A 27159-nucleotide genomic window follows, 5' to 3' on the forward strand; every position below is an offset into this window, starting at 1 on the left:
CTAGGTATCGTTAGGCGGATTTCGGCTTCTATTCAGGGCCAAGCCGGCGTCCTCGTTCACATCGGGCCCCCGGGTGTCTTTTGTGTCTTTATATCTGATCCCAAAGAAACTGCAGATATTCTTCAGCATCAGGTCGACAATCTCCTCTTCGTCTGAAGGCTGGGCGAGAGAGGAGGGATGACAACATCATTTTAGAGTGACAAGACAAACTGGAGAGATGCTGATGGGGTGGGGGGGTTATTGATAAAAGGCTTGTTGTGACTTTGCACTGTTTATTTGCAGCAGCAACGATGTGGTCGTTCCAGAACCACTTTGGCATTGTCGTTGCTCTGGTAGTCACTTGTTTGAATTGTTTCACACGCGGTTTTTGTACTGTACTGTATAATTACTATTAACAATTAATAACGATGGTTTCTGGCCACTTTGTAGCAGTGAACAAAGCTTTAAACAAAACATATGACGTACCGTCAGTGTTTAAAGACGCCGACAGTTGCCCCCGTTCACACCCAGAAGACATGGAAATAAGGTTAATGTTACTATCATTACAATTATTGGCTCAACCCGGATATTAATCTGTTGGATAGGGTTCTTGGTGAACTGCCATATTCTTGAAAAGGCTTGGCCGTATGACCCCGAAACATTGTACAGTATGCCTTAAACAATATACTGCATCAAAACAAATTTAAATGAGACTTTAAATTTGGTCCTGGATTAGTTGCTCGTGATGACTCGCGATGAGCGTTACCTTGTGATGTATCTGCTCCTCGTGGAACGCCACCAGGATCACCGAGAGGAAAAGATTGAGCACCACGAACGTCATCAACACGACGCAGGAACCAAAGAGTAATCCGCCAAGTACGGGGTTGTTGTCCAAGACCTGGCATCAGTGAGATATCAATATCAGCTTGAGCTGATGAGGAACAATCCTTCTTCATGCACATGGATATCGTTTAGTAGTACAATCCTATTATTACGTATCTCACGTCGCACGTCTCTGAGCGGGGGAGGAGCTCACTTACCTCGTCATAGTTAAAGATGCCTATCTGCATACTGATGACGGTCAGGAGAGCATCCATCAAAGTTCTGTATGAGGACATCTTCCAGCCATAGATCACGTTGGACTAGAGAGAGATCAACAATTATATCCACGGAGGGACCACTCAAATATTTTCTGTCAGTAATAAAAAAAAGATCCTTTTTTGGAGATAATGGGCTGAGAATCACCCAATTGTCATTTTAACTATTGAGAATATATACTGAAAAAATAGAAGATTAAAATGTGTGGATGTATTCAAGTAATCCTTCCTTAAGCACCACCACCACTGCACAATAACTCCAATACACACACACACACATTTTAAATATCTGAATCCCTGTATACCCTCTAGCAGGGGGAAAGGTTAAACTTATTTGAGCGTATATATATATAAACATTAAAACATTTAGATCTGGATCATAAGATCTTTGTAAAGGGGGAAGGTCTTGGGAAAGGGTTCAAGTCACTCACCGCAACGGAATACGCCACGAGCAGGATCACAATGACCACAAGAAAAGTGGAGATGTCGTTCCAGGCCCGCAGCAGCGCGGCGGTGATCATGTTCATCTTGGGGTTCAGTCTGAGCAGGTGCCACATTTGGAAGGTGGCCAGCAGGACCAAGAAGGCGATCAGGTACTGGAGCACCGAGTCCGCTGTGGCCGTCTCGTAAAAACTGGCAAATCTACGCACGCAGGAAGGATTGGAGCAGAACCACAATGTAAAGCCCACCGCACATCTTCCACACTTGTGAAGGCGTTTGGCCCGCAAGCTCAACGCTCATGTTTTAGCACGGTGCATCTTCTCACTGGTCCTTGTGGTTCTGGTAGTAGGTCATGTCGCGGTTCCCGAGCAGGGTCCTCTTGACGAAGACAGCCACGGCACTCCAGCTCAGTAAGATGATCGTCAGCATGAGAAGGTTCCACTTGCTCCTGAAGTAAGACCAGCGCTGCTGCTGCATTAATTTGCCCTGCCGGCCAAAGAGAAGAGAGAGGATTGTCATGAGCGTGGTTTTGTTCCATAAATCATATAAGGGAGAAAGAAAATCAACCCTTTACTAAAAAGTACAAGCGTTCTGCACGATATACTTTATTTTCATAATTGAAATCACATTCTCATGAAGAGGCTGGATGTAGATGTTTGACCTTCACTGGTCTCTTTCATTTATTCATGTTTATTTAACCTACATTCATTTTTGATTCGTGGTTTGTCGTCGAGACATTTTTCGTAAAGTGCGATCTGATTTCATGAGCATATCCGAACTTCCAGGTGAACTTCAAAAAAGGTGCCACGTACATTTTGATCGGTTGCCACGTGATTGGTTGATGCCAGTAATATGACAAAAAAACAGTTTGTAATAAAAATATTTAAACAAAAAAGCTAACCGTGAATCCGTGCATCACAAAACAGTCTAAAGGGGCCGCGAGGAAGGACACACAATGTGACCTTATTGTCTCAGAAATCACAGTTAATGGTGAACAACAACTATGAATAATAAACCCAAATTGCCATGAAAAAAAAGTGAGAAAAGTATAAACAGAGATATCCCTCAATTATGTAAAAAAAAAAAAGAAACCTAGTAAAATAAATAGAAGATTTTCTAAAGACCACCTCCAATCCAAGTTGGAACAGACCAATGAGCCCTGTCTGCACATGTTGTGATAGTTATGTTCGTGCGTACCTGCAGGAACATGTAATAGAGGATGAAAAGCAGGTACATGATCTCAGCTGCCATAACGAAGATGTGAAGACCACCGGTGGATTGGTAAAGACGGACGCTCCGCAGCTCGCTGTGGAACTGAAAGGCTCCTGTGAAATCAACAGGAACAATATTGGTCAAGCACACCCGGACTATCATGATGTCATTTACCGAGAGTACCGTACACCAATGTTCAGGGCGGGGAATTACAGTTGAATTGAAAAGAAGCAACAAAATCCAACAGATTTGGTACGACACGCACAGATTGGTGTTACAGTAACGTCAGGTATCCCCCTGAGCATTCTCTTTAAAAAAAAAAAAAAAAAAGGTGCAATATGAAAGATCTGGCTGACATTTTAGTCATGATTTTTGGAAAGAGACTTTTAAAAAAAATTATTATTTGTGGCCTATAGTCTTATTCTATAAGGCCACTCACACCAAAACAATCTAGATTGATTTACCACGAGGCGACTTTGCCAGTTAGCAGTTAGCTTGCATCCGCCGGGTGAAATGCTGCCGCTGTGGTCAGACCTTACACATTGCACCTTTTGACGAATCTGCACCAAGCCAGCCGGGTAGTAGAGTAATGTTGCACTTTTCAAAAGGGAAACACTAAACCTTACCTACAGCTGTGGTCTCCAGCAAGAGTGTGACGATGCAGAAGAGGTTCACGTTAGCGTTATAAACGGTTAACTCTGCAAAGACCGCCCTTGTGTACACGTCCAGCCACGTATTCCTGAACAGGTACTCAAGGGTGCTGCAGATGGGAAGCACACGAGAATATTTGTACTGAATCTGTTCTCTATATGCACGTGTTGCACTTCAAATAGTATTTTACACCAGTTGCATCCCATATTGCTAATGTGCATACCTGCTGGCATTTTGTAGATCCGGGCCGAGCTCTGCTACATAGCCACCTCCCCTGTAGAGCACCATTTTGCCCCAGATGGGATAAGCCCTGAGCTGAGACTGCGTCTGGTACGTCCACGGGCTGGTAGAGGTGTTATCCCTCTCAGAGCGGTTCCAGCCAGTGTCGTAGGAGCCCATGTCCTCCACCTCCCACGAATATGGAGCATTACAGTCCGGTGCAAACTGGAGCATGGGGCCTGCGATCTGACAGGAGTCCCTCAGCACTCTCAGTTGACGAAGACGAGCGTTACCCACCAGCTTGGAGTTTCCATCCGTGATGTACCCTGGAACACAACATTTTATTTGTTTTGTGTTTTTCTCCTCAAGCAGTGCTGAATGAAAGTCAGCTTTTTAGTGTGTGCGTCCAATGTTTTTGACCACAGTTAGCCCGGTCGAAGCCAAAAGAGTCAGATTGCGTCATTATAGCTGTTGTGCAATACTGGGCTAACATGAGCCAGTACCAATGGATTGACCAATGTTTTGATCCAATGCTTTGAGTCTTACTGTTGGGTTATTTGGCCAAACTCAAATATGGTTATTTTTTTATCAAGCATGTTATAAATGTAAAAATAGAAAAATACTACTCGTTAAATCAAGTAAAGTTGATCCAGTCAGTGTCTGCGTGGTTTTAGCATTATTTATCTATCCATCCACCCGATACCCAGAACCACTTATCCTATTCAGGGATGTCATGTAGCTCGAGCTAGCTGGAGCTAATTTGCAGACCGTTATTTCAAAATCTAAAAAGGGCATTTTAAAAAAAAAAAGGTAAATTGTTACCGTTCACAAATACACTATAACCAAACAATGTTTTTGTTAATAACGCGGTCAAAAAAAACCTCATTGTCTTTCTACCCATTTGGTACTGGAAGTTACCTCAGTGATATTTTTGCATGGGAATTAATTTTGTCTGGGTGCAAATCTAAAGTCCTCACTACTGGAACGATACATAAAATAAGAACTGAGCTACATCAACCGTGATTTTAAAACAGCTTTCCCACCAACACTCTTTTGACACGAGGCATTGTAAATTGTTAAATAACTGCTTGCGTGTATAATAATAATTCAGAAAAAACCACATACCCTTCTCTGCAGCTCTGACACAAAACCCTTTGGTTACTACGATTTAAACAACAGGGCTCCTCCTCCGTATGAGGGATGCATTATTACCTGCACGGTCTCCAAAAAGGTTACTTAACAGCGACGTGTTGGCCCAGGTGAACACGTCTCTAAGGCTCATGCTGCCTGAGGTCTTGTTAACGAAGCTATCCCGGATGTGACGGTTCAGGAGAAAGGCATTGGGATCTCTTTGGCCGTACGCCACCAGCAGCAGCATCCACATGAACCCCATGTAGGCTGCAACGAGACGGCACATTAGAGTTCATCAAAGCAGACGCTGCAACTATTGAGGATTTTTATTCCCAGCTGTGCAGAACCGTGCATGTTGAGCCATACGATGGAAAAAAGTTAATGGCTCCAAATAAAGTGAAAGTAAACATTTTTTTTGTATAAATACAATTATACACTGTAGTTGGTTTAGTATTTGCTGACCCCATGTATGAAGAATATGCTTGATGACATCATTTACTAAATAATTGCTCAACGTAGACAGGATTCGCAGAAACATTCAAAGAGAAACATAAATTCCTGGCGACTGGGCTGACAAATAACAATATAATTCATTTCCATCATCTATATTTTAAATAATATGCTAGCTCTTGTGGACTTGCACACCGATAGCAAAGTTAAAATGGTTTGTGGAGTCTATGTTTGCTTCATGAGCTGCCTAATATAATTATTTGCATTGCATTAATAGAATAAATGATTCATATACTCGGATTTCTAGCCACAGGAAAGCGTTTTATACTTACTCAATATTTCTTTGAGGAGGGCGAAGGCTTTCTGTTCCACAATCTGTTTCCTTCTCATCTCCTCGACGTCTGCGGCAGGAGGCGGTTCGTAGAGACTCTGATCCCGTGTGACCGCGTGTTGCTCCTTACGATCACCTGTGGGCCGAAGAGTTATTCGTTTCTTCTGATGATGAACCAATAAAATAAAGTGTATTTCGGGAGCGTTTATCTTTCACCTAGATTTCTTTCAAACTCCATATTTTGGAAATCGTCCTCCTCGACTTTCTTTATCACAAGTGCAAAGAAGACCGCGAGACACAGCATCTGTGGTAAAAGACGTGGAAGCGCAGTTTTTAATTTCCCCAACTCGAATATCTAGCAAAGAATGAGTTTAAAATATGCTAATATTGTGAAATTAAGTTTTCTAAAAACACAAAGAATGGACTTTGAAAGCGAACTCCTTCTCACCTTCAACGGCTGAAGGACGAGGACACTCTGGAAAAAGGAGATAATCATGGACACCAACCAGCTCACAGAGCGTTGCTTCCCAAATTTTAACCCGTAAAGCATCGTGTAATATCCCGCTACAAAGCTGCATCCGATGACGAGCAGCCAGCCCACGAACACAAACCACCAGGGTAGCCCTCCGTGGCAGCAGCCCCTTTTCTCCTGACCACCATCGTGATGCCCGTCGGTGCTGTCGGCAGGGCTCGGCCTGCAATCGAAAGAACACCTGTCACTCAAATACGGCGAGAATAAAAAAATAAATACATCTTAAAACGGTTGCATCATACCACGTTATGATTTTGTAAGGTTTTAGTCCATCGTCTACAGATTGCTCTGGTTTGCATTCTCAGCATGAAGCTGTATGTCGTTAGCTTAGCATAAAGACTGGAAACAGCTAGCCTGGATCCGTCCAAAACTTAACAAAATCCACCTTTTTTTCTTTTTCTTTAATCGTTGCGAAGACAAATCGGAAGTTGTGATTATTTTATAGTATATAAAATATTTTGGAAACATCGTGCATTTAGAAAGAAAATGGTGCAGCCTACATACAGTACATGCATCATCTATGAGAAAAACTCTGATCGACTCGTTCTATGATGAACTTTGTACACATGTAAACAATGGTGTGCTCTAGTAAACAGCGTAATCCTAAACACATTGGACACCGGGTCCACATTTGGGTTCAGGTGGGTCGCATTGAGGACAGTCCGCCCCGGTTATTGTGACACGATAATTGTTTTCATAATCGTTGGAAGCCGGAATCGTGATTGAAATTGAAAGTTTGGTTAATTGCACAGCCCTATTAAAAGTGTCGGGAGGCAAATGGTTAAACACTTTTGACCAGGCAATGCTAAGCTGAGCTAACCATCCTCTAACTCTAGCTTTAAACACTTTAAAGTGGTATTGATCCTCACATCAAACCCTCGGCAAGAAAGTGAACACGCTCATTTCCCCCAAAATGTTGACATTTTCCATGAAACATTACTGCCAGACATTTGAAATAAGCAAAAAAAAGCGAGTAATTCTTCACTTTAAAAAAAACAAAATGGGCGAACATAATGGGCGAACCCATGTAAATCCACCAGTGTGTCTTCCGTACTTCTTCTGGGTGAGTTCGTCCGGTTTGACGCAGCTGACTGTGAAGAGCTGGTCTTCAAGAAAGCCCTTAATGCCCTGGATCTGCTGCAGGGCCCGGCTGTAGCTGTGTGGGCTGGGGAAGCCCGAGGGTCCCAGCAGGCTCAGCTCTTTGTCAATGTGGCACAGCTGCTGGTACAGATGCTGGCTTTTGTTGCTCTTCTTTTGAATCCCCTCCACCGTTGACCCAGGACTGCCCTCTGAAAATGTGCATATAATTACACATTACATACACAGTGAACTGTATGTTAGCTCTATGCTAGCGAGCATAGAGCTAGCTTGTTATTTCCCTTCAATCTCTCTGGACACTGTATGTTCATGAATTGCACTGTACCAAATAAAGACAGTTATTCTATACAGTGTCACAGTATCTACCACGCACAGCAGGTACACACACACACACACACACACACACACACACACACACACACACACACACCTGGTGGCGTTCTGGGCTGGGCTGCGTCGATGGTTTTGTTATTGAGTTTGATGAAGTCCTCCACCGTGGACAGAACAGCATTGATATCAACTTGTTGTCCAGGCCCAAACTCACACTCTGTGCACGGTGCGTTGCTTTTCATGGTCTTTGACAGAGAACTGGCAATTCTTGTGATATCCTGAAGAAGAAAATGTTCAAATACCAAGGATTATATATATATATATATATATATATATATATATATATATATATATATATTTTTTTTTTTTCTTTTTTTTAAAAATATACCAACTATATAATATAATTTTGAATTATTTACGTATCCATCACTTTTTGGAACATGCGCATGTGGTGATATAGAAGATTTATATATAATTTCTGTGCTTGAATATTCAGGTCATACACTTTAAATATCTACCTACCACATGAAGCCCCTACCTTAACGACGGTATCTACAGTGACATTAACGTTTCTGGCGCTGGTCGCCTGTGAGGAAGAATTCTCATCCGTCTTTTTGGCTTTTCGCTTGCAACAAGATGTCTCTCGAGGACGAGCGTTTCGAAAGATGCTAACGATGAGGATGTTTATGGGAAACATGATGAGGGAACTCTGAACTCCGACCATGAACTGTTGCCAGGTAAACTCAAAGTGACCTAAAAAAGAGTGCGAGATAAAAGATATGTATTTTGATACATGTATGTATTTTAAATAAAAACCCACGTTTTTATTAAATATTAATTAATGAGTTAACATGAACACACAAGTTCTTTTTGTGTACCCAGGTCCATGGTCTGCTCCGAGGGATCCGTCGGGATGCCATAAAACATGATGCTGGTCAGCATGGTGCAGAGCAGCAGTGCGAAGCAGCAGGAAACCCTCTGAACACACGTGAAGGAGCTGCTCGGGGGTCGACTGATCACAGAGTACCAGAGGTGTCCGTCGCTGAAATCCTTTGCGGTCTTCATGAAGAACAAGTTACTGAGAGACAAAAGCGTGCAAGGGAGGAACAAAAAAAACAAAAAAAAACGTCAAAACCGTCACGAGCAACCAATTAGTGAGGGAATGGGATCACAACTTTTAAAAAAAAAGTTTTAGTCGTCTATGTCGTTCGATTCAAATGAACGATTCACCTTTCTGCAACCATATATAAAACATAAAACACAGAACACACTGTACTGGGGCCCACTCAGCTCGGTGAGTGTATTAAGTATTCTTTACTTCAACGGCTCATTTACAGTTGATTTATTCAAATGAATCTCAGGACAGCCTGAGTTACGGTTTGCTTTGAACAAATATTGCCGTACTGTATTTGATTTTTCATCTCTGATTATTAACATCCCTGTTTCGGGTATCACGTTCAGGCTTCAATGGTGTGCTTGCGACTACAATCTTGTACCTGAACCTCTTCAAATCCATCTCCGTGGAAACAGGAACGACCTTATCGAGGGAACCGTCGCCGATGTCTATGGCCAGCCAGGAGTTGCATAGAAAATGCCATTTCTGCCCCGTCTGTACATCGTGAACCACGACGTTGCCAACATACCTGAGAAAGAACAAAAAAGAAGCATGAGGCAACTGAACTGAATCATATTTGAAGGCTGTGTTCGCTTGAAAAGAAAGTAATCATCCTCACCCTCAGAAATATAGTGAAACAAGACATATTATATTCATTATATTAGAGGAAATGCCATGGCTTATGTTTAATAGCTTCTAATGAGACAAAAGATAGACTTTTCGTTAGATTTCTGTAACTGCCTACCAGGCAGGGTGGCCTCCTGAGTTGTTGTGCCACAGTCTGATGCCCTGCAGGTCTCCCAGGGAGAAGGGTGCCGTTAGCAGGAACACATCCACCGCGCCCCTCTCAAACACACATTTCTTCGGGTCCTCCAGATGATGCGGTTCACTGGTTCCCTCGGCACCCAGCAGAGTGATCGTCACCTGAAACGGTTTTAATGGACAGTTCTAAAAAAACGTAAACAAAACCACTTTACATACATCTGTAACAAGACCTCCACTTTAACTAACAAACATCGGGAAGCCTGAACAAATATCGTAACACAGTCACGTAGCGCATTTAAATAAAACATCGTGGAATCGACAAATAATTAAGAATAAAAACATTAAGTTGCATGAAATGTCAATTTATTTGAATTGCACACAATTGAAAATCCCATATAAGAGTAATTGTTAAACTGTTGGTAATGTGATGAAAATGAGTGATGCAACATACAATGTTACAAAAAATGTTTTGCTATATTTTCTAATATTAAATTGACGACATTCAAGATATTTTTATAGAAGAGAACCGAGCCAAAACCAAAGCAAAATAGAAAGAAAAAAAACGTGAATGATCTACTTATAAAGAAATTAAAGCAAAACCTAATAGAAATGAAATGCATCTCTGAACTGACAACACATTAAACCTGGGAGGAGGTGGAGGCTCCTCTCCGATGCCCAGTGCTGACACTCAACAGGTAGCGGTGCTCGTCTAAGGGGTCGTTGTCCTCCAGCACAGTTACCTTCACCTGCCAACAACAATAAATGAATAAATAGGATTACATTTTGGGGTAAATTAATTATATTTATGTGCTGGACACATTACCTTGGCGGTGTCGTGGATGTCTTTCCGTCGTGCCCACACGACCACCAAGAGATAGGCCACAAAGAGGGACCCCACAAAGCAGACCACCACGGGGTTTTCGGTGAAAGTCCCAAAGAGCTCGGCGGTGCGTGACGCGTCGACGAGGTTTGGAGTGACGAAGAAAGAGCCCCCGAAGAAGGTGAGGTGGTTGCAGAGGCACTGGGTGACTGAGTGTGTGGTATGAACACCGACCTTGTTCAGGTGTGGAGAACGACAAATAACCGTCATCGTCGCGCGGGAGACGCGCGGCAGGAGGATTAAAAAACGACTGTACTTACCCTGCAGCCAAAAGTGCTCCACTCCAATGCCGATTCATCCCAGAATTTACACGCGGCGGCGAAGGAGGTTATTGATAGTGTGGCGTTGATGGATTTTATACCCGGACCTACAATGGGCCTCACGACAAGATAGTGCACTCCATTGTTTCCCTTTAAATCCTCAGGGTCGAGTAGCCAAGTGTATCGCTCCTCTATATGAGTCAAACACACAAGTAATGTATCGAAAAAAATCACCTTTTTAAAAAAAAAAAACATGGAGGTAAACACGCTTATTACCTTGTGTTGCGCCCTGGTGAGGCATCTCTGTCATAGCAACATGATTTGTTTCAGTGGGGTAGTCCATGTGACCGAGGAACAGCTTGAAGGGCAAAGGCTCTTTTGAAGGCGCCATCTTTAAATCCAAAAATATCATTAGTAACAGTAGAATAATGTATCGCTTCAGCAATTGGGCCGGTTGCACTCTCATTGTTTTGCTAGTAGACATCCAAAGTGCTAAAACTACTTCATAGTGTCAACGTAGACCAACACCATTATTTTAAAGTGCTCATGACACATCTCGGAAGGTGGAAATTAAAATGTATTGTTACTGGACCTTTAACACCAGTGTAGTGTTGCCTGAAGGAACGTTTATGGCCGTCGTGCTGTAGTTCCCCAGATCCAAAAAAGAGGTGTTCACCTGCTCTCCAACAGGCCTTGGCATAAGAATCTGTGGACAAGGAGTAACAAATAAATATATAATTCCAATAACATCTACACAGTTGTTGCCATGATACCAGGTACAGATCGCATTTAAGCAATAAACAGACCTCGGCACCTTCCTGCACGCACATTTCTGATGTAATATGTCACGACGACCCTGTGCGACCCTGTTTTGTACAATGTCAATAAACACACCTTGTGACCTTGTAACCGACACTCACCTTAATGTCCTCGCTCAGGTTCTCCACAGGGATACTGGAGCCATCTGTTCTCGAGAGGGAGAGAGCACCTATTGGGCCACTGATGTTCCCTCTCTCATTCCAGGAAAATGGGTTTTTGCCTAAACTCAGCATCTGCAAATGTATTCAAAAAGTAGGTTTCAATCTCCATAAACAGGTCAAAAAACATGGGATCTAACATTCATCTAACACGCTTTAATTACTCATTATTCACCAGGTAGTGTTACTTTCTCTGACTGTGTGGAAATCTGACATTTGCACATCATAAATTTGAGTAAAACATGTAAGTCTGGGAGGCAGCAGCTCTGCAGTTGAGCTGAATTCATGCCGACTGGGCATGGAGTGAATAACGTGTGTTTGTTTGTTTTTAGGTAGGAGGTGCTTTAAAAAAACAGGAAAACACATCAGTAATACAATTACATTTTTATAAACACGAAAAATATAGATAAAAAAAAAAAGGCATGAACCAATGAAGTCCCTCAAGGCAAATTGATTTGTGATATTGGGCTGTATAAAAAAAAACCCAACAACAACAATTAAAATTGATATATTAACATCACTCACTCGTATATCCACTGGTTCTTCTGAAGGTAGTATATCGGAGGGTAGAGTTGGGAGAGAAAATGTGAAGCTGGAACGGTTGGGAATATTTATAATCTGTGTGTGTAAGCGTCCCGGTGTCACTCTGAGGGAGAAGATATACACACACACTCAAATACGTTAGTTGGTTAATTAGATAGTTATTAGTCAGTCGTGATTTTTACTTAAAAGCTGGATGATTAGTTCCTCCCCGTTAATCCAAATGCACACACACAGTATATTCCCAGGGAAATACATTTAGGCAGTGGTTACAAATGGTTAGCTTAGCATAAATAAAGCAAACAGGTAGCTTACTAATTAACAGGCTATTTGTAACACCAACGAGTGTTTTAGTGTGCCTGAATAGTGTCGGCCGGGTGAAGAACAGATTCCAGGCCACAAAATATATCTGCACATAAACCATTTTAGAGGAGCTGGTAGGCAGATGTTGCTCCTTTCCTGGAGAGCCAGGCTAACCAATGCTAACCTGCCGCTGGCTGTAGTCTTATATTTACCACATAGACATTCAAGGGATATCTCGTCATCTAACATCTCCACCAGAAAGCAATTCAAAGCATTTTTTTTTTCATTTATTCAAATGTTTGACTATAAATGAAAAAAATAACATACCTATTTACAAACACAGACACGTGAGCTTGTTGGATGATGATTGGCGCTTTGTCGGCATTGTTATACGCCAACAGTGCACTCTGCGTGTTGCTCAGAGAAAGGAGAAGGGCATCGGAGACGAGTTTCTGCAAAGGATAACGACGTCGCTAATTTAGCCATTCAGACAATAAGGATATTTAGGGACTATGCCCCTGGTACACGATGACACCAGGTTCTTGGTAATAGACAATCATATTTCAGAGGGATATGGTCTGATTGTACTATTAGGGGCTACAGATTAATCCATTTTTTTAAGGGCTCTTAAAAAAGGTGGCGGAGAAGTACATCCCATCAACATGGTCTCTACGGTTCAACACTCACATTGGAAGAATAGTCCAGGATGGCGCTTGCTCCCTCCACAATGCTGCTGGCTGCGGCGTGAACTACATTCATGTTGTCTTCGCTTTTGTTCACATCCATGAGCAGGAGATGCGAGCTCAGGTCGACGAACAGTAAAGAAGCCTCTTCCTGGAGACGGGAACCAATTATTGGGATCACAAAACACATTTCTTTGAGGTTCATGCCAGACGTAACCGTTAAGATATCTCACCTCTAATATCCTGCCTCAAATACACAATATATATATATATATATATATATATATATATATATATATATATATATATAGTGTCAGTGTGGAGGTCAAAGGTCAGTACCTGAGCAGAGGAGCTGAGCTCAGTGCCCTTCTGGACGACAGCAGCGAGTCCTCTTGCTATCACGCGAACTTCTTCTGGAGTGCTGGACGGAGCTTCTTTTACTGCGTCGATCATGATGTCCAGCAACCTCTCCCGAAGCTTCAACACACAAACGCATTAAAACATGTACAATAATACATATTGTTATTATTTTTAAGACTTTTCACACAAGAGTTCAAAGTTCTTTTTCCAAAAAAAGTTGAAAATAAGAAGTGTAAAGTGGCGGATAAGGATAATTAAAATGAGAAAATACAGATATTTGTAAAAACAGTAATAATGTGCAGAATGACATCAGTTGAAAGCCAAATTACATAAATAAATAAGGGTTTTCAGCCAAATCGTTGCGCTCTACATTGAGCCCGAAGCCACTCATGGAGACTCGGGAGCCGACTAACATGTCCAGGCCTCGCTAGACCCGCGTGACCCGCGTTGGGAAGCGGACTGAAATAGAAACATTGCTTCCACTTGCTTTTAAAAGTTCCACAAAAAAAAGTAAAGTAGACAACATGGAAAACAACCTTCCTGGATGTCTACCTGACTGTGTAAGTTTGAGTTCTTCCCTGTTGCCCTGCATCTACCCTGAGAACTAGGCCAGGCTAAACCATCCCTGGGTATAATCCTGTTGAACCTCTGCAGTCTTCGACTGTTTACACCATTTTTAATAGGCACGCACCTTTTGCCTAGCAGCTCGGCTCGATTCCTCGGATTGAGCGTTCAGTTTATCGGACACAGAGCTGACGAGCTGTCCCACGGTTTCTGCCGACAGTAGACTTTGTTTCTTTAGCTGAGCCACGGTGTTCTCCACAGAAGCCTTAACGTCCTTGACTGAAGAATCTGAGGTCGCCGTGAAATCCAGCACCTGAGGAGAGAAAAAAAAGAAATTTTCTTACCGCAGCGTAAAAAAAAAAGGAAAAACAAATGTAATCGTTTCCATTGGAAAAAAAAAATCATCTTTTTTTTGACGAACCGTTGCAGTTATGGTGGCGCTAGACACAAAGCTGCCATTCTGTGCCGTTGCCGTGATAATCAGGTCGTAGTTGGAACTGCCGTCTCCGAGAGGAAGGAAGACAGACTTCACTTCGTCGTTGTTACTGCAACGCAGACGGCCACCTGGCCGCGGTAAAGCAAAACAATAGATTCACGCACTCTGAAAGTTATTGTATGATAACGTCTGCTCTCTTCTCACAGGTGTCTCACCTTCATCGGTCTTAAAACAATACTGACAGTTAGTGCAAGGGGGTTCAGTTTTGCAAGTCAGAGTGAAAATGTCAATGGTGGTTCCACTCCGCGGCGATATGCTGCACTCGAGGCCACCGACGTTGTTGCGGGTTGATGGTGGAGACGCAGCACTGGTTTTAGCAGTGGGAGTGGTGTCACTGGTTCCAGGTGATTTTGAGGTGGGGGTGGTGTCACTGGATCCAGGTGATTTTGAGGTGGGGGTGGTGTCGCTGGTTCCAGGTGATTTTGAGGTGGGGGTGGTAGTGGTGTCGCTGGTTCCAGGTGATTTTGAGGTGGGGGTGGTAGTGGTGTCGCTGGTTCCAGGTGATTTTGAGGTGGGGGTGGTGTCACTGGTTCCAGGTGATTTTGAGGTGGGGGTGGTAGTGGTGTCGCTGGTTCCAGGTGATTTTGAGGTGGGGGTGGTAGTGGTGTCACTGGTTCCAGGTGATTTTGAGGTGGGGGTGGTGTCGCTGGTTCCAGGTGATTTTGAGTTGCGGGTGGTGTCACTGGTTCCAGGTGATTTTGAGTTGCGGGTGGTGTCACTGGTTCCAGGTGATTTTGAGGTGGGGGTGGTGTCGCTGGTTCCAGGTGATTTTGAGGTGGGGGTGGTGTCGCTGGTTCCAGGTGATTTTGAGTTGCGGGTGGTGTCACTGGTTCCAGGTGATTTTGAGTTGCGGGTGGTGTCACTGGTTCCAGGTGATTTTGAGGTGGGGGTGGTGTCGCTGGTTCCAGGTGATTTTGAGGTGGGGGTGGTGTCGCTGGTTCCAGGTGATTTTGAGTTGCGGGTGGTGTCACTGGTTCCAGGTGATTTTGAGTTGCGGGTGGTGTCACTGGTTCCAGGTGATTTTGAGGTGGGGGTGGTGTCGCTGGTTCCAGGTGATTTTGAGTTGCGGGTGGTGTCACTGGTTCCAGGTGATTTTGAGTTGCGGGTGGTGTCACTGGTTCCAGGTGATTTTGAGTTGCGGGTGGTGTCACTGGTTCCAGGTGATTTTGAGGTGGGGGTGGTGTCGCTGGTTCCAGGTGATTTTGAGGTGGGGGTGGTGTCGCTGGTTCCAGGTGATTTTGAGTTGCGGGTGGTGTCACTGGTTCCAGGTGATTTTGAGTTGCGGGTGGTGTCACTGGTTCCAGGTGATTTTGAGTTGCCGGTGGTGTCACTGGTTCCAGATGATTTTGAGGTGGGGGTGGTAGTGGTGTCACTGGTTCCAGGTGATTTTGAGTTGCTGGTGTCACTATTTTCTTTTTCTTTTTTAGGTTTTGATGCATCTATGGTGAATTTTTTGTAAAGTGGTACGACGCCCACTTTAAAAAAGGAAAAAAGGTGTAGTGTATTATTTTCCAAGAAACACAGGTGCTCTTTTGCAAACACAGGTTGGCTAGAGTTGATCAGAGAGTCAACGTTTCAGACCAACATTTAAATCCTTCATAATCAAAATATTACCGGTGGCTCTGCCATGAAGTGGAACTCATCTTAGTGCATGATTTAAACGTCATAAACACACACAAAAAAATGGTTCAGAGACCAAACGCAAGATAATTCACGGAGCAGCGTTAACATTATTTCAGGTGCACCTACCGGACGTTATCACCACGACGACGTGATGCTTGGCATGTTTGAGAGTGTCATAATCCACAGAGTAATGAGCCCCACCATCCTGTTTCTTTAAGAGTGGCTTTGTCTTTGCCTTTTTGTAGCAGTCTTTTGTCTCATCCTGTAATAAATTAAAATGCAATAAAAATTATTATTATTTTTTTTTTTCTTCATATATTTACTATTATCTGATCTTTCAGCCATCGGACCTACCGGCCAATCCCTTTCCTCTCTCAAGTCCTCAATGTTCCACACAATTACTGGACACTGTGGTAGGACACAATCCATTTTAATTGTTGCAGCCGTGTTCGTCTTTATGGGGTCACAGCCTTCAGTGCAAGTGAGACTGTGGAACAACAAGCACATAGAAAAGAGTGTTTACTTCTAATAAACAAAAGCTGTCTGGTAAAAAAAAAAACATATCAGCTTAAACTCCATGTTAATAAAAACAATTCAATTACCGTATTGGCAAATTCTCCTCAGGGGTAACGGTGACGCATATAGATTTTGTTTCCTCCACACGATTGTTATCTTTTCTTATCACATTAAAATCATATTTATAAAATTGAAATGGCTCTGGTAGGCAGCTTTCAATAATGGTGTAATCCAGTCCCGGAAAAGTTCCTTGGCATCTGCATGGATTCTCTGTAAATGGACAAGGAAGAAGTCATTTATTCTACTGCAATAACCGATTGACACGCTTATATAAAACATGCAGGACTAATTATGATCGTTATGTGTGTGTGTGTGTGTGTGTGTGTGTGTGTGTGTGTGTGTGAGTGTGTGTGTATATAGACTGTATCCATTCATTGTGATTAATGACTTGTTTCAGATTTGGACCTGAAAATATGAACCGTATTGCTTTAAAACTAAAAGTATATTTTGTCACGTCTTTTTTTGGCATAATCGAAAGGTATGACATATCTTTCATGTGAACTTCTGAAGATACTAATATTGTTAAAAAACCCCATCTAATTTCTTTCTATACACGTCGGCCTGTGATGAGTTTGTCTCTTCTAGAATAAAGAAAAGCTTATTCTGGCTAAGAATAAAGCTTTTCTTTGGGGATATTTTTGGAAATATAAAATGTATGTACACATGTTACCTTTGGCTAAGCAGATCTTATATTTACTAATTATCTTAAACAAAACATGAGCACTATATAGGCCAGGAGATTAGCTGAACCCCCCACCTAAAGTGTGTTCATGGAGCAGAAGAAGAAATTGTTATATGTAATGTAATAATATAAAAGATATTAAGATGGTCAGGTAGAAATATACAATAAATGGCAGATAATGGTCTTGGTGTCTGAGACGCTGTCCATGGTGCTAAAACGCTGTCCATGGTGCTGAAACGTGCGATCGGTGGGCGGAGTAAGTCCATCCTGGTGGTGCGTGCACTTGTAATGTCCACCGTACATTACATTACATTAGAAGTATCCTTATCACACATGCTACGAGTACTAAATCAATAATACAATACTTAATATTAAAATGCATGAACAAAGCTGTTAGTTTCCATGTGATCTACATCAATATGGTGAGGATGGTCAGTTTTTTTCGCACAAAATCATGTTTATGTCCCTTTTTTAACATTTATTTAACAAGATTCTTCTAATATGAGTCAATGTTAAAAAGTCAGCCTGAACCAGTTTTTCAACAATTCACATCGTAAAGTTAGTTAAACTTGCTACAGTTAAATTTGCCATCATTATTGCCATAAATGGAAAGCTTTAAAAGGTGTCTACACTAACAAGGGTAGTTGGGTTTAACAAACTTACTTATACTTATAATAATAATAATAATATAATGTTGTGGCTTCATCTGCGACTCAGACAATCAACGTAAACAACACATCAAAATATGTTACCCTATGAAACTTAGAATAATTAAATATGAAACTTACAAAACATTTAAAACTTAATCTTTGGGTTGAGAAAGAGTATTAAAAAGCACAATTCTTACTGCATGCCCACTCGTATTTCATTTTGGGGTCATTTTGTTTGGATGCATCCTTTAACGAAAGCGTAATGATTTGATCTTTGGTAGCTACTGAATTTGAAGGCGTTGCAATGATGTCCCTTGGAGATCTGGCCACTCTAATGCGTTTCTTTCTCTGGAAAAAAAAATAAAAGGATTTATATTAAAATGCAGTACAAGAAAATAATCAACAATTATTATGAGCACGATTTTGAGAGTTGGAGGAGCAAGTATATAAAATATTTTGAGTATAAAAAGAAGAAAAAGAATGACCGGTCTCAAGTAACCGCGGCCATTTGGTTTAGTGACTGAATCTTTGCCACAGAAAGCAAACACTTCCACTTCCAAAGAGGAGAAGTCGTTCCATGCTCTGAGTTTCACATGTACGGGTCCTGTAGAAAAGCATACGTTCAAAAAATAAATCAGAATCAAATACTCCTAATGGTGCTTTTTTTCAGACCGTTTTGAGTGTGTTTTTCGTACCTTGAATTGGATTCGCGATACGAAAGACGTCCTTGCTTGTGTTCATTTCTCTGGTCTCGTGGTGTGAGCTGTTGTCTCCGGTCAGAGAGAAGAGGAGCAGCACCGGCGCTCCTCGTTCCAGGGAAACACCAACAGTGAGACCTGGAGAGCGTAGATAATCACCCCCGTCTGTCAACACAGAGGCCTGGAGCCCGCCTATTTTCTCCAACACGCACATCTGCAGTGCACGAAGAATTAGAAAAAGGAGAAACACGTCAACTTCCCCTCCTTGCTGCACCTGAACTCATCCACGCGCAGGGCTCTGCCAGCCTGTTCAGTTGTTGTTATTGATGTAAGTTATTATTAAATAGTTACTGGTGTAACTGGTGTGACTCACAACCCAAAATATATGCAGAAAACCTATTATTGGTAAATACAACTATTTATTATTATCGCTGCTATTATTATTTTAATTATTACTATTTTATTTGTATTATTATTTTTTTTATTATCCCTGCTATTACTATCACAAGGGTTGTCATCTTTCACTGCAGTGTAGTGAAGGATGAAGACTCACAACCCAAAATATATGCAGAAAACCTATTCTTGGTAAATAGTCAACTATTAATCAACTATTTATTATCCCTGCTATTAATATTATTATTTTAATTATTACTATTTTATTATTATTATTATCACTGCTATTAATATTTATTTTTTATTATTATCAACAATAGCAATCTCTCAAGTTTTTGGGGTATTTTCTTATTGGGCTATTGTTAATTCAAAAATACTGATATTGAAGCATTTCATTTTTTTACCACTAGTAGCAGTAGAGAGCTATGTTTCTTTATTAGTGTGTTCCAGTATTGTTTTCTTTTAGACATGCGCTCAAAGACGCAAGTGAAAAAGCAATATTAGGTGATGCTTTATTTAAAGGTTTATAACATTTCTAATTTAGAGAGGCCTTTACTTGACAATCAACTCCTTAATCAAATGATCAAAATGTCAACTTTAACTCTCATATTCATAACCCCTCTTTCACAATCAGGACATAAACATAAAGGATTGAAGCATCATGTTGCTTATTGTTTCATTGATAGAAAATGACCCGTCACTCGGTTGATGTTAATGTACCTGCAGGTGTGTGCACACCTCATGGTACGTAACCATGTTCGATGCATAGAGGGTCAGCCGGTGGCAGCCGGGCCCAAAATGCTCCGTCATTTCTGGAGTCACTGTGACGTTCTGTGGGACGTTTCCTCTAAATACGGATGACCGCAGCAACAATGTGTCACCACTCTGGATTCTGTAGGTCACATGTGAACCTTCAGAAAGAAACGAGAAAACAAAGGGATTGCATTTAAAGGGATAATTCACCCCGAAGTCAAAAATACAAACTCTTTTTCAACTTTATGTTTTGGTGTGAGTTGCCTAGTTTTGGAGATGTCGGCCGCAGAGATGTCAATATAATGGGAAGCAAAAATAACTAAAGAAACTTGATGCAGTGATTTCCAATTGGACAGGATAAATGATGACACCCACCTGCCTTTACCACCATCTGAAGGAGAAACGTCTCCCTGCGAAGGGTTTTACAGCCGTTTGCGTGAAAAGAGCGTCGCCCGGCGAAGCACCTGACGGCACCGAACACTGTGACGGGTTCTTGAATGTCAACTGCGCTCCGAGCCGTTACGTGAACGCCGCTGCTGGTGCATTCAACCGCCACAACGAATGTGCCTGGACGAGTGTACTTGTGCACCTCGCTGCTCTCCAACCTGAGAAAAAAAGGCATACACAGTACAGGTTGACACATAGGTCACTCACAAACCTGCCAAGATGTGTTCACATTCATACTTAAAGACTGGAATAATGGAGAAGAAAATACGCTGTATACACACACTGGACAGGAATCCACACCATCGTAGATATTAAACGGATGTTTTGATATGGTTGTGCTATTGTTGCGGACCCTATTTTCTTAATTTCATCGATACTTTTCTCCGTTCGTTGTGGAGACATGCGTAAAAAACAATAGCTTTGTTCAAGAATCTCTGACTCAGAGTGAGTAATTCATACACAAATGGTCATTCTGTGGGTGGGGGGGGGGGAAGTATTCTTATGCAGTATGTATTATAGCAAGTATTATTATGAAAACAAAGAACCAGTGTGCGGTAACAAACACTATGACCCAGTGCTGAAAAGAAGAACAACATGTAAACTTAGAGCACATCTGTTAGGACCTCTGGCTATAGGGCTGGAACGTAAATGCCTACATTTGAACCCTATTGATGCAAAGCTGTAGGAAGTAAGGATGTGATGGGCTTGTACAGTAAGTACATTGGCAAGGACTGACCAACACTTCTAACATAATGTATGGCTTTGAAGCAGCATTTGAGTGGAACGTTTACTTTTCTTTTCAAGTTCTTTATGGACTGTTTGCGTACATGTGTCCCTCCCCTAAAGCATCCATGTGGGACATCATACAACTGTTTTTTTTACAGGCCGAGTGTTATTTATTTGAAACCCACGCAGTCTCAGCCCCTCAGTAATCGTCACCACTCACCCCTCTGGACTATGCAGGTGAATAACTCGTCCGTCTCCTGTGCTCAGCTTGCAGCTGGGCTTTCCCTGAGGCGCACGTAAGAGCCACTCCACGCTGATGGCGACGTTGTCAAGAACAGCCGCCACGGTGCTCACTGACAGCGTGAGTCCTGGATGGAGATAATGAGCAGAAATGTAAAAAAGGCAAAGTCCATGAAATCAACCATTTTTACAAATATGTAATATCTAATACAGCATCAACAAGGCGACATCGGAGACCATCAATGTATCGGGATGTTTTTGTTTTGTTGCCGCTTTGCCGATTCACACGATATTACACTATGAAATAAACAGATTTAATACATCATTTATTTCCGTCTTCCTTTTTTATATTTCTGTGTGAATGAGCACTAACTTAAAGTCATAGTTTAGTTGGTTGCTGAAACTACTTTGGACCCAAGAAGAGATCTAAAAATACAACACAGGACTTGTTTCAGCTTTTTAAATCTAGATTGACAAGTGAATAAAGGGTGGAATAGGTCAAATCAGATGTGTTTTTTTTTTTTTTTTTAAAGATATAGAACATTGTTACATTTGCTGTGACCTACCATCTTTGCAGTGGTGGTCCACAGACAGGTAGCTCCCCCGCTGAGGACAGGGTTCAACAAGGGAATCCACTACTTCAGCAATCTGGCAGACCTGCCGGCCGTGGCAGTGAGCTGGTTTAACACAAGGAGAACATAATCAGCAGTGGCGTATACAGTACCCCACTAAAGCAGCACTGACAGTAACAACCCAGTCATTACTTGAAACTCAAAAATGTCCTGTTCATCTGCAAAATAAGTTGGTTTTCAAAAGTGCAAGAATTCAGTCTCGCTCTTCTTGGGCTGAAGACTCGTCCTGCGATGCTAAATAGCCTTTCATGGGCCGCTGCCGCAGGTAGAGGTGTGTTCAGCTTCACAGACAGCTGTGTGCGCACAGACTGCGCACAACGACTTATCAAATCGTAATGCTGCGCTCTCGCGGCTCCTAACAATCCTGTGGTGTGGTGGCTAACGTTAAGTTACGTTAGCTAACGCTAGCATTGCAGCGCTAGTTGGCTAACGCTAGCTATCGTTAAATTAGCTAGCGTTAGCCAACTAGCGCTAGCTAGCTAACACTAGCATTGCAGCGCTAGTTGGCTAAAGCTAGCTGTTGTTAAGTTAGCTAACGTTAGCCAACTAGTTAGTGCTGCAATGATTATAGCTAAGAAGACTCACAATCTCACAACTGTCAACACTTCCTCAGCTCACTAACTCGCTAGCGGTCTGTCTACTACACTATCGTTAATTGTCTCATTTGATTTACGATAGCTAGCGAACGTTAGCCTAGCAATGTTAGCCTAGCATACACCGTGTATAGCTTGCTCAATTAGAAGATCAGACACCTGTTTCCCCCCCCACCTCTGCCCTTTGCCAAACCTGCTTGCTTGGACTCTGAGTTCCACCGCAGTCCCCGACGTTGGTCTCATGATTATTCATTTATTTTCTAAAGATAGATTTGATTTTGTAGCGAGTAACGAAGGTTTCAGGGGAATTGTATCGGAGCTAAAGTATCAGTTTTCTTTGCAAAATCTAGTGAAGTAAAAGTAAACAGAAATATAAATAGTAAAGTAAAGTACAGATATCCAAAACAACTACTTAAGTACAATACAATACAATACAGGTCATTTAGCTGACACTTTTATGCAAAGCGACTTATAATCATGTTACATTCATACACTGTAGACACAGCTACAGGGACAGTAACAAAGTATTTCTACTTTGTTCCAATACCGCTGATAATCAGCTACGATTGTTAACACACGGCAATGAGGATGGCATTATTGAAAGTCTTACAAATCAATACTTGATATTTAGCAGTGAGAACTCTAATAACAACATGTGTTCCTCAACTAATGACCTTTAGCCTGCGTTTAAAGGAGCAGTGTGTATGTAGGATCTAGCGGCACCTAGTGGTGAAGTTGCAGATTGCATCCAACTGAAAAGAGTTAGGTTTTAAGGTCATTATAAAATACTGAAAACATAGTATAGTAACAAGTTGCGTAAGTGCCAGACAATGAACAGTATTGATGACTATTGTCATAAAAAAGTCTTTTGCACATGTAACCACTATAATTGAGCGTGCAATGCAGCAGTTTGAAATTCGTTCCTGCTTCTTCAAGCACAGGATAGTCAGATTAATTCAAATTTAAAATCTGACTTGTACAGCATGTGCACTCCCTCTGACCCGATGCATGCTGGGAAAAGCTTCTGTGTCCCAAGAACCCGAACAGCATGTTTGGACAATGAATGGATGGAAAGTCTGCTTTTGCCATTAGTTAAATACACAAGTCAATATTTACTGGATGGATATCATTGATTTATCTTTAAGGCTTTTAAGTTATCATTGTGTTGGTTTATTACCTAATGGGCAAATAAAGGTCTTTAGCGACAATATGTGACATCTGGCAATCGCTTCCCTCAAACATGGATTGAGTGTCATCACAGTTTTCATCCATGCAGAACCTTTTCATGAGTGTTTGTTTTCCTATTCAGATTTATTTTCCTATTGAGCTCAGCATATAGAATAAAAGGAACTATTATGAAGCTGAGAGTGGTTATTGTGTAGTTCAGATCCTTTAACAGGTCCGAATTAGCCACTTTTTACAACACATACTTGTATGTCGACCATTATTATTATTATAATGTTTATTTATTATAATAATTATTATATTTTTCGCTATATAAATTCGAAGTATTTATTATTATTATTATTATTATTATTATTATTATTATCATCATATGAACAACTACGTGACATGGAAATAATTCTAAATTTCAGCACGTCTTACCTGTTAATGATTCTACCACATCCACCCAGCCACACCGGTGTCCTGCGGACGTTGCCGGTGGGGAGAGCGCGGATCGGCAGTAATGGATGTTCTCACGACCGTAGAAGCCGCCATCGATCATCAAGACTTGACCAGAACCACACTGCAGAGACGGGTTTCGACCCGCGCACACGATGGATCTCCCAGCGTCTGAGGGGGGACAAGGTACCAAAGCAATGCAAAGTGGTAATTCATCATCGAGGTGTGTTTTTTTTCTTTTTGTATATGTGCGAGTCAGAATACCTACCAAACTGACAGATAAAGTGCAGTTTTTGGTTGCAGTCTCGCGTGGCTTCCCATTGGAAGCCCGACTGTCTCTGCGCGTGTCCACAAGCTGCTCCTGGCGGTGGGCGGCTCACCCAGTTTGAATAGGTGACAGGTGAACCATCCAGCCAAGAGAGAGCACCTGAGGATGGAACACACGGCGACTAAACATATACAGTACGAATGTGTGTGCACGGTTTGAACTGAAGTGGCTGGATGTAGGATGACTTGACCTGTGGCAAGCAGGAAGTCGTATTTTGTCTGACATTATATTATATATATTATTATATATATAGAATTCACCGCTTTTACTGCAGGTCAGTTCACACTGTTGGGGTTTACTGCTCTCACACACATATATATCTATATATTTTTTATATATATATATATTTTTAAATATATATATATATATATATATATATATATATATATATATATATATATATATATATATATATATATATATATATATATATATATATATAGAGAGAGAGATAACTTTTTTAAATATGGAGGCTGGTGAAATTTGATATGACACCAGACACAAAACTATGTTCAGGGATCTTTATTTTGATCTTTATTTCTCAACTACTCTTAAATAAATTTGATATCGAATGGCCAGTTTGCTCTTCTGTTAAAACAAAGATAAAAGACAACAATTCCACACGGTTAACTCACAATTAACAACATGAAACTTAGTGTTTCATCGGGCACAGTCCAAGCAGAGAAGAAGTTGGACACAATTGTACAGAATTAGCCATAATTTACAAGACTTTTACCATAAATATAATGTAAAATCTAATAGTCATAGACTTGCTCATGACCATTTTGTTACAATCAGAATTAAACTCATGCATCTCAGGTGGATAAACACCGATGGGCATCTGCATGAGAGCAGTAATGTAATTTAACACACATTTTCCACACGGTTTTCTCACCTTTAAGGGTTGCAGAATATTGCAAGTTTGGATCGGTATGAGGTGCCAGTCCGAGCCACACGTCCTTCTCGGGGTCTGAGAGTCCCTGAAGGAAATATTGAGTTTCTTCATCGGGGATGAATGCGAGGTGTCCGCCGCGCTGCTCGCACCAAGCCTGCGCACTGACGAAACTGTGCTGGAGATCCACAAACTCGTAGCAGGAGCCCCCAAAGGCCCTCTGGTAGTCCGGGCAGCCCACGGGAACCTTCGCCTCAGACAGACAGCTGAGTGTCGTCAGGGTCAGCAGGTGGACGAATGTCCAGCACATCGTTTCGATTTTCAACTTCTTAGTGCTCGTGCAGTGGAAAGAGTACAGTTTTACCCTTCCATCTAATGATCTCACACACGCACACACACACACGCGCACACACACCCCCGGTCACACACACACCCTGCTTTTAAATGCCTCTCTCACCCACTATTCAGTGGCGCGTTGTTTACCTAACAGCCATCTCTCTCAAAGGCCGCTGAATGCATGACCTCTGTACGCACACAGAGCTGAAACAAGAGAAGGCAGATTCAACCAGATGGCAAGGTAGGTAGCTTGAGGTTAAATAGGGTTTGCCAATAATTCACACCACTAATGAAAAAGATTCATAAATGTGTAAACATTTATAGTAATAGAACGCCTACTTAGGGCCTGAGCATGTTTTTGTGTTTGTTCCAGAAGTGTCTTTCGACATTAAATATGTTGTTGTTTGCTAAATTATGTTTTCGCCACATATCAACTATACAGGTAAGCCAGCATCGTTGTCAGTGAAAGCGAATGAATACGTCCATGCAAAGTTAAACTAATTTTCTTACTAATTAATTGTCTTTAGTTAAAAACATATTTTTTTTTTTTCAGTGACACTATCACTTATATTATTATATTATTATTATATTATAATTAAAATGATATATTATAATATATTTATTAATTAAAAATAATAAATATTATAATTATAAAAATAAATAAATATTATATACACATACAGTATATATATATACACACATATATACACATACATATACACATATACACATATATACTGTATATGTATACATACATATATACATACATATGTATACACATATATATGTATGTGTATATATATATACACATACATATATACACATATATATACACATACATATACGTGTATATATACACATATACATATACGTGTATATATACACATATACATACATGTATACATACATATATACATACATATATACACATACATATATATACATATATATATATATATATATATATATATACATGTATGTATGTATTATACTGTATGTGCCCTGTGTGAATGTATGTAAGTGTATTGTGAAAATAAGTGCCCTGTAAAGGGTTAATTGTACAAAAATGAAGGTACATCTTCAGCGTGTGTGACTTGCTTCTCCCACTTCCTGTAGGTGTGTTTGTACTTGCTTACCTGTCGACATCATAGTGCTGAAGGTTTCCATATCTCAAGGGAGCGCCAGGACAGTGGTGTGATGGTTGAACCCAAATGAATCATAGGTGTCCCTAATCCTCAATTAAGCCCGACCGGCCCCTAACATTATTTTTAGTCGTCTTCAATGTACTCACAATAGAGGTTTAACTCTGCCAAAGAGCCGCGGCTGAATGTTGTGGTTAAGTATCTCATAATTTAGGCTTTCTACCTCATAATTATGACTCACCATGGGAACATTTTTATTACCACAGCTACATTTTCATCTTATCTTTTTCTTTTACTTATGGAAATGGGCGTGCACAGTATCCGCCTCTGCAGCGGAGAGACAGAAGACTCGATCTCGCCCAGTAACTTGGGTCATGCATTTAGACTGAGCTATGAGCTTATGAATGATAAC

At 41.3% G+C, this 27159-nt stretch overlaps 1 protein-coding gene across 1 annotated transcript; it reads right to left on the reverse strand.

The window, feature by feature from the left end:
* LOC117750542 (polycystic kidney disease protein 1-like 2) lies at window positions 1–25579 on the reverse strand. The gene is made up of 39 exons (XM_034561799.1): window positions 25273–25579; window positions 24318–24476; window positions 24032–24220; window positions 21768–21878; window positions 21182–21329; window positions 20164–20393; window positions 19756–19946; window positions 18640–18856; window positions 14569–15888; window positions 14339–14481; window positions 14045–14230; window positions 13333–13470; window positions 12998–13144; window positions 12638–12762; window positions 11993–12059; window positions 11411–11542; window positions 11083–11196; window positions 10767–10881; window positions 10491–10681; window positions 10174–10404; window positions 9995–10096; window positions 9331–9509; window positions 8968–9114; window positions 8350–8549; window positions 8010–8224; window positions 7572–7716; window positions 7098–7332; window positions 5960–6152; window positions 5728–5815; window positions 5513–5647; window positions 4812–4997; window positions 3604–3925; window positions 3356–3489; window positions 2715–2842; window positions 1843–2003; window positions 1508–1718; window positions 1020–1121; window positions 746–877; window positions 1–159 (listed from the first exon to the last, which is right to left on the reverse strand). Exons 1-39 carry the CDS (start codon window positions 25577–25579, stop codon window positions 1–3), a joined length of 7635 nt encoding a protein of 2544 aa, XP_034417690.1.
* Between the last annotated feature and the right edge of the window lie 1580 nt (window positions 25580–27159).

Source organism: Cyclopterus lumpus, chromosome 21 (assembly GCF_009769545.1).
Source record: "Cyclopterus lumpus isolate fCycLum1 chromosome 21, fCycLum1.pri, whole genome shotgun sequence".
In the NCBI taxonomy this organism is placed as follows: Eukaryota; Metazoa; Chordata; class Actinopteri; order Perciformes; family Cyclopteridae; genus Cyclopterus; species Cyclopterus lumpus.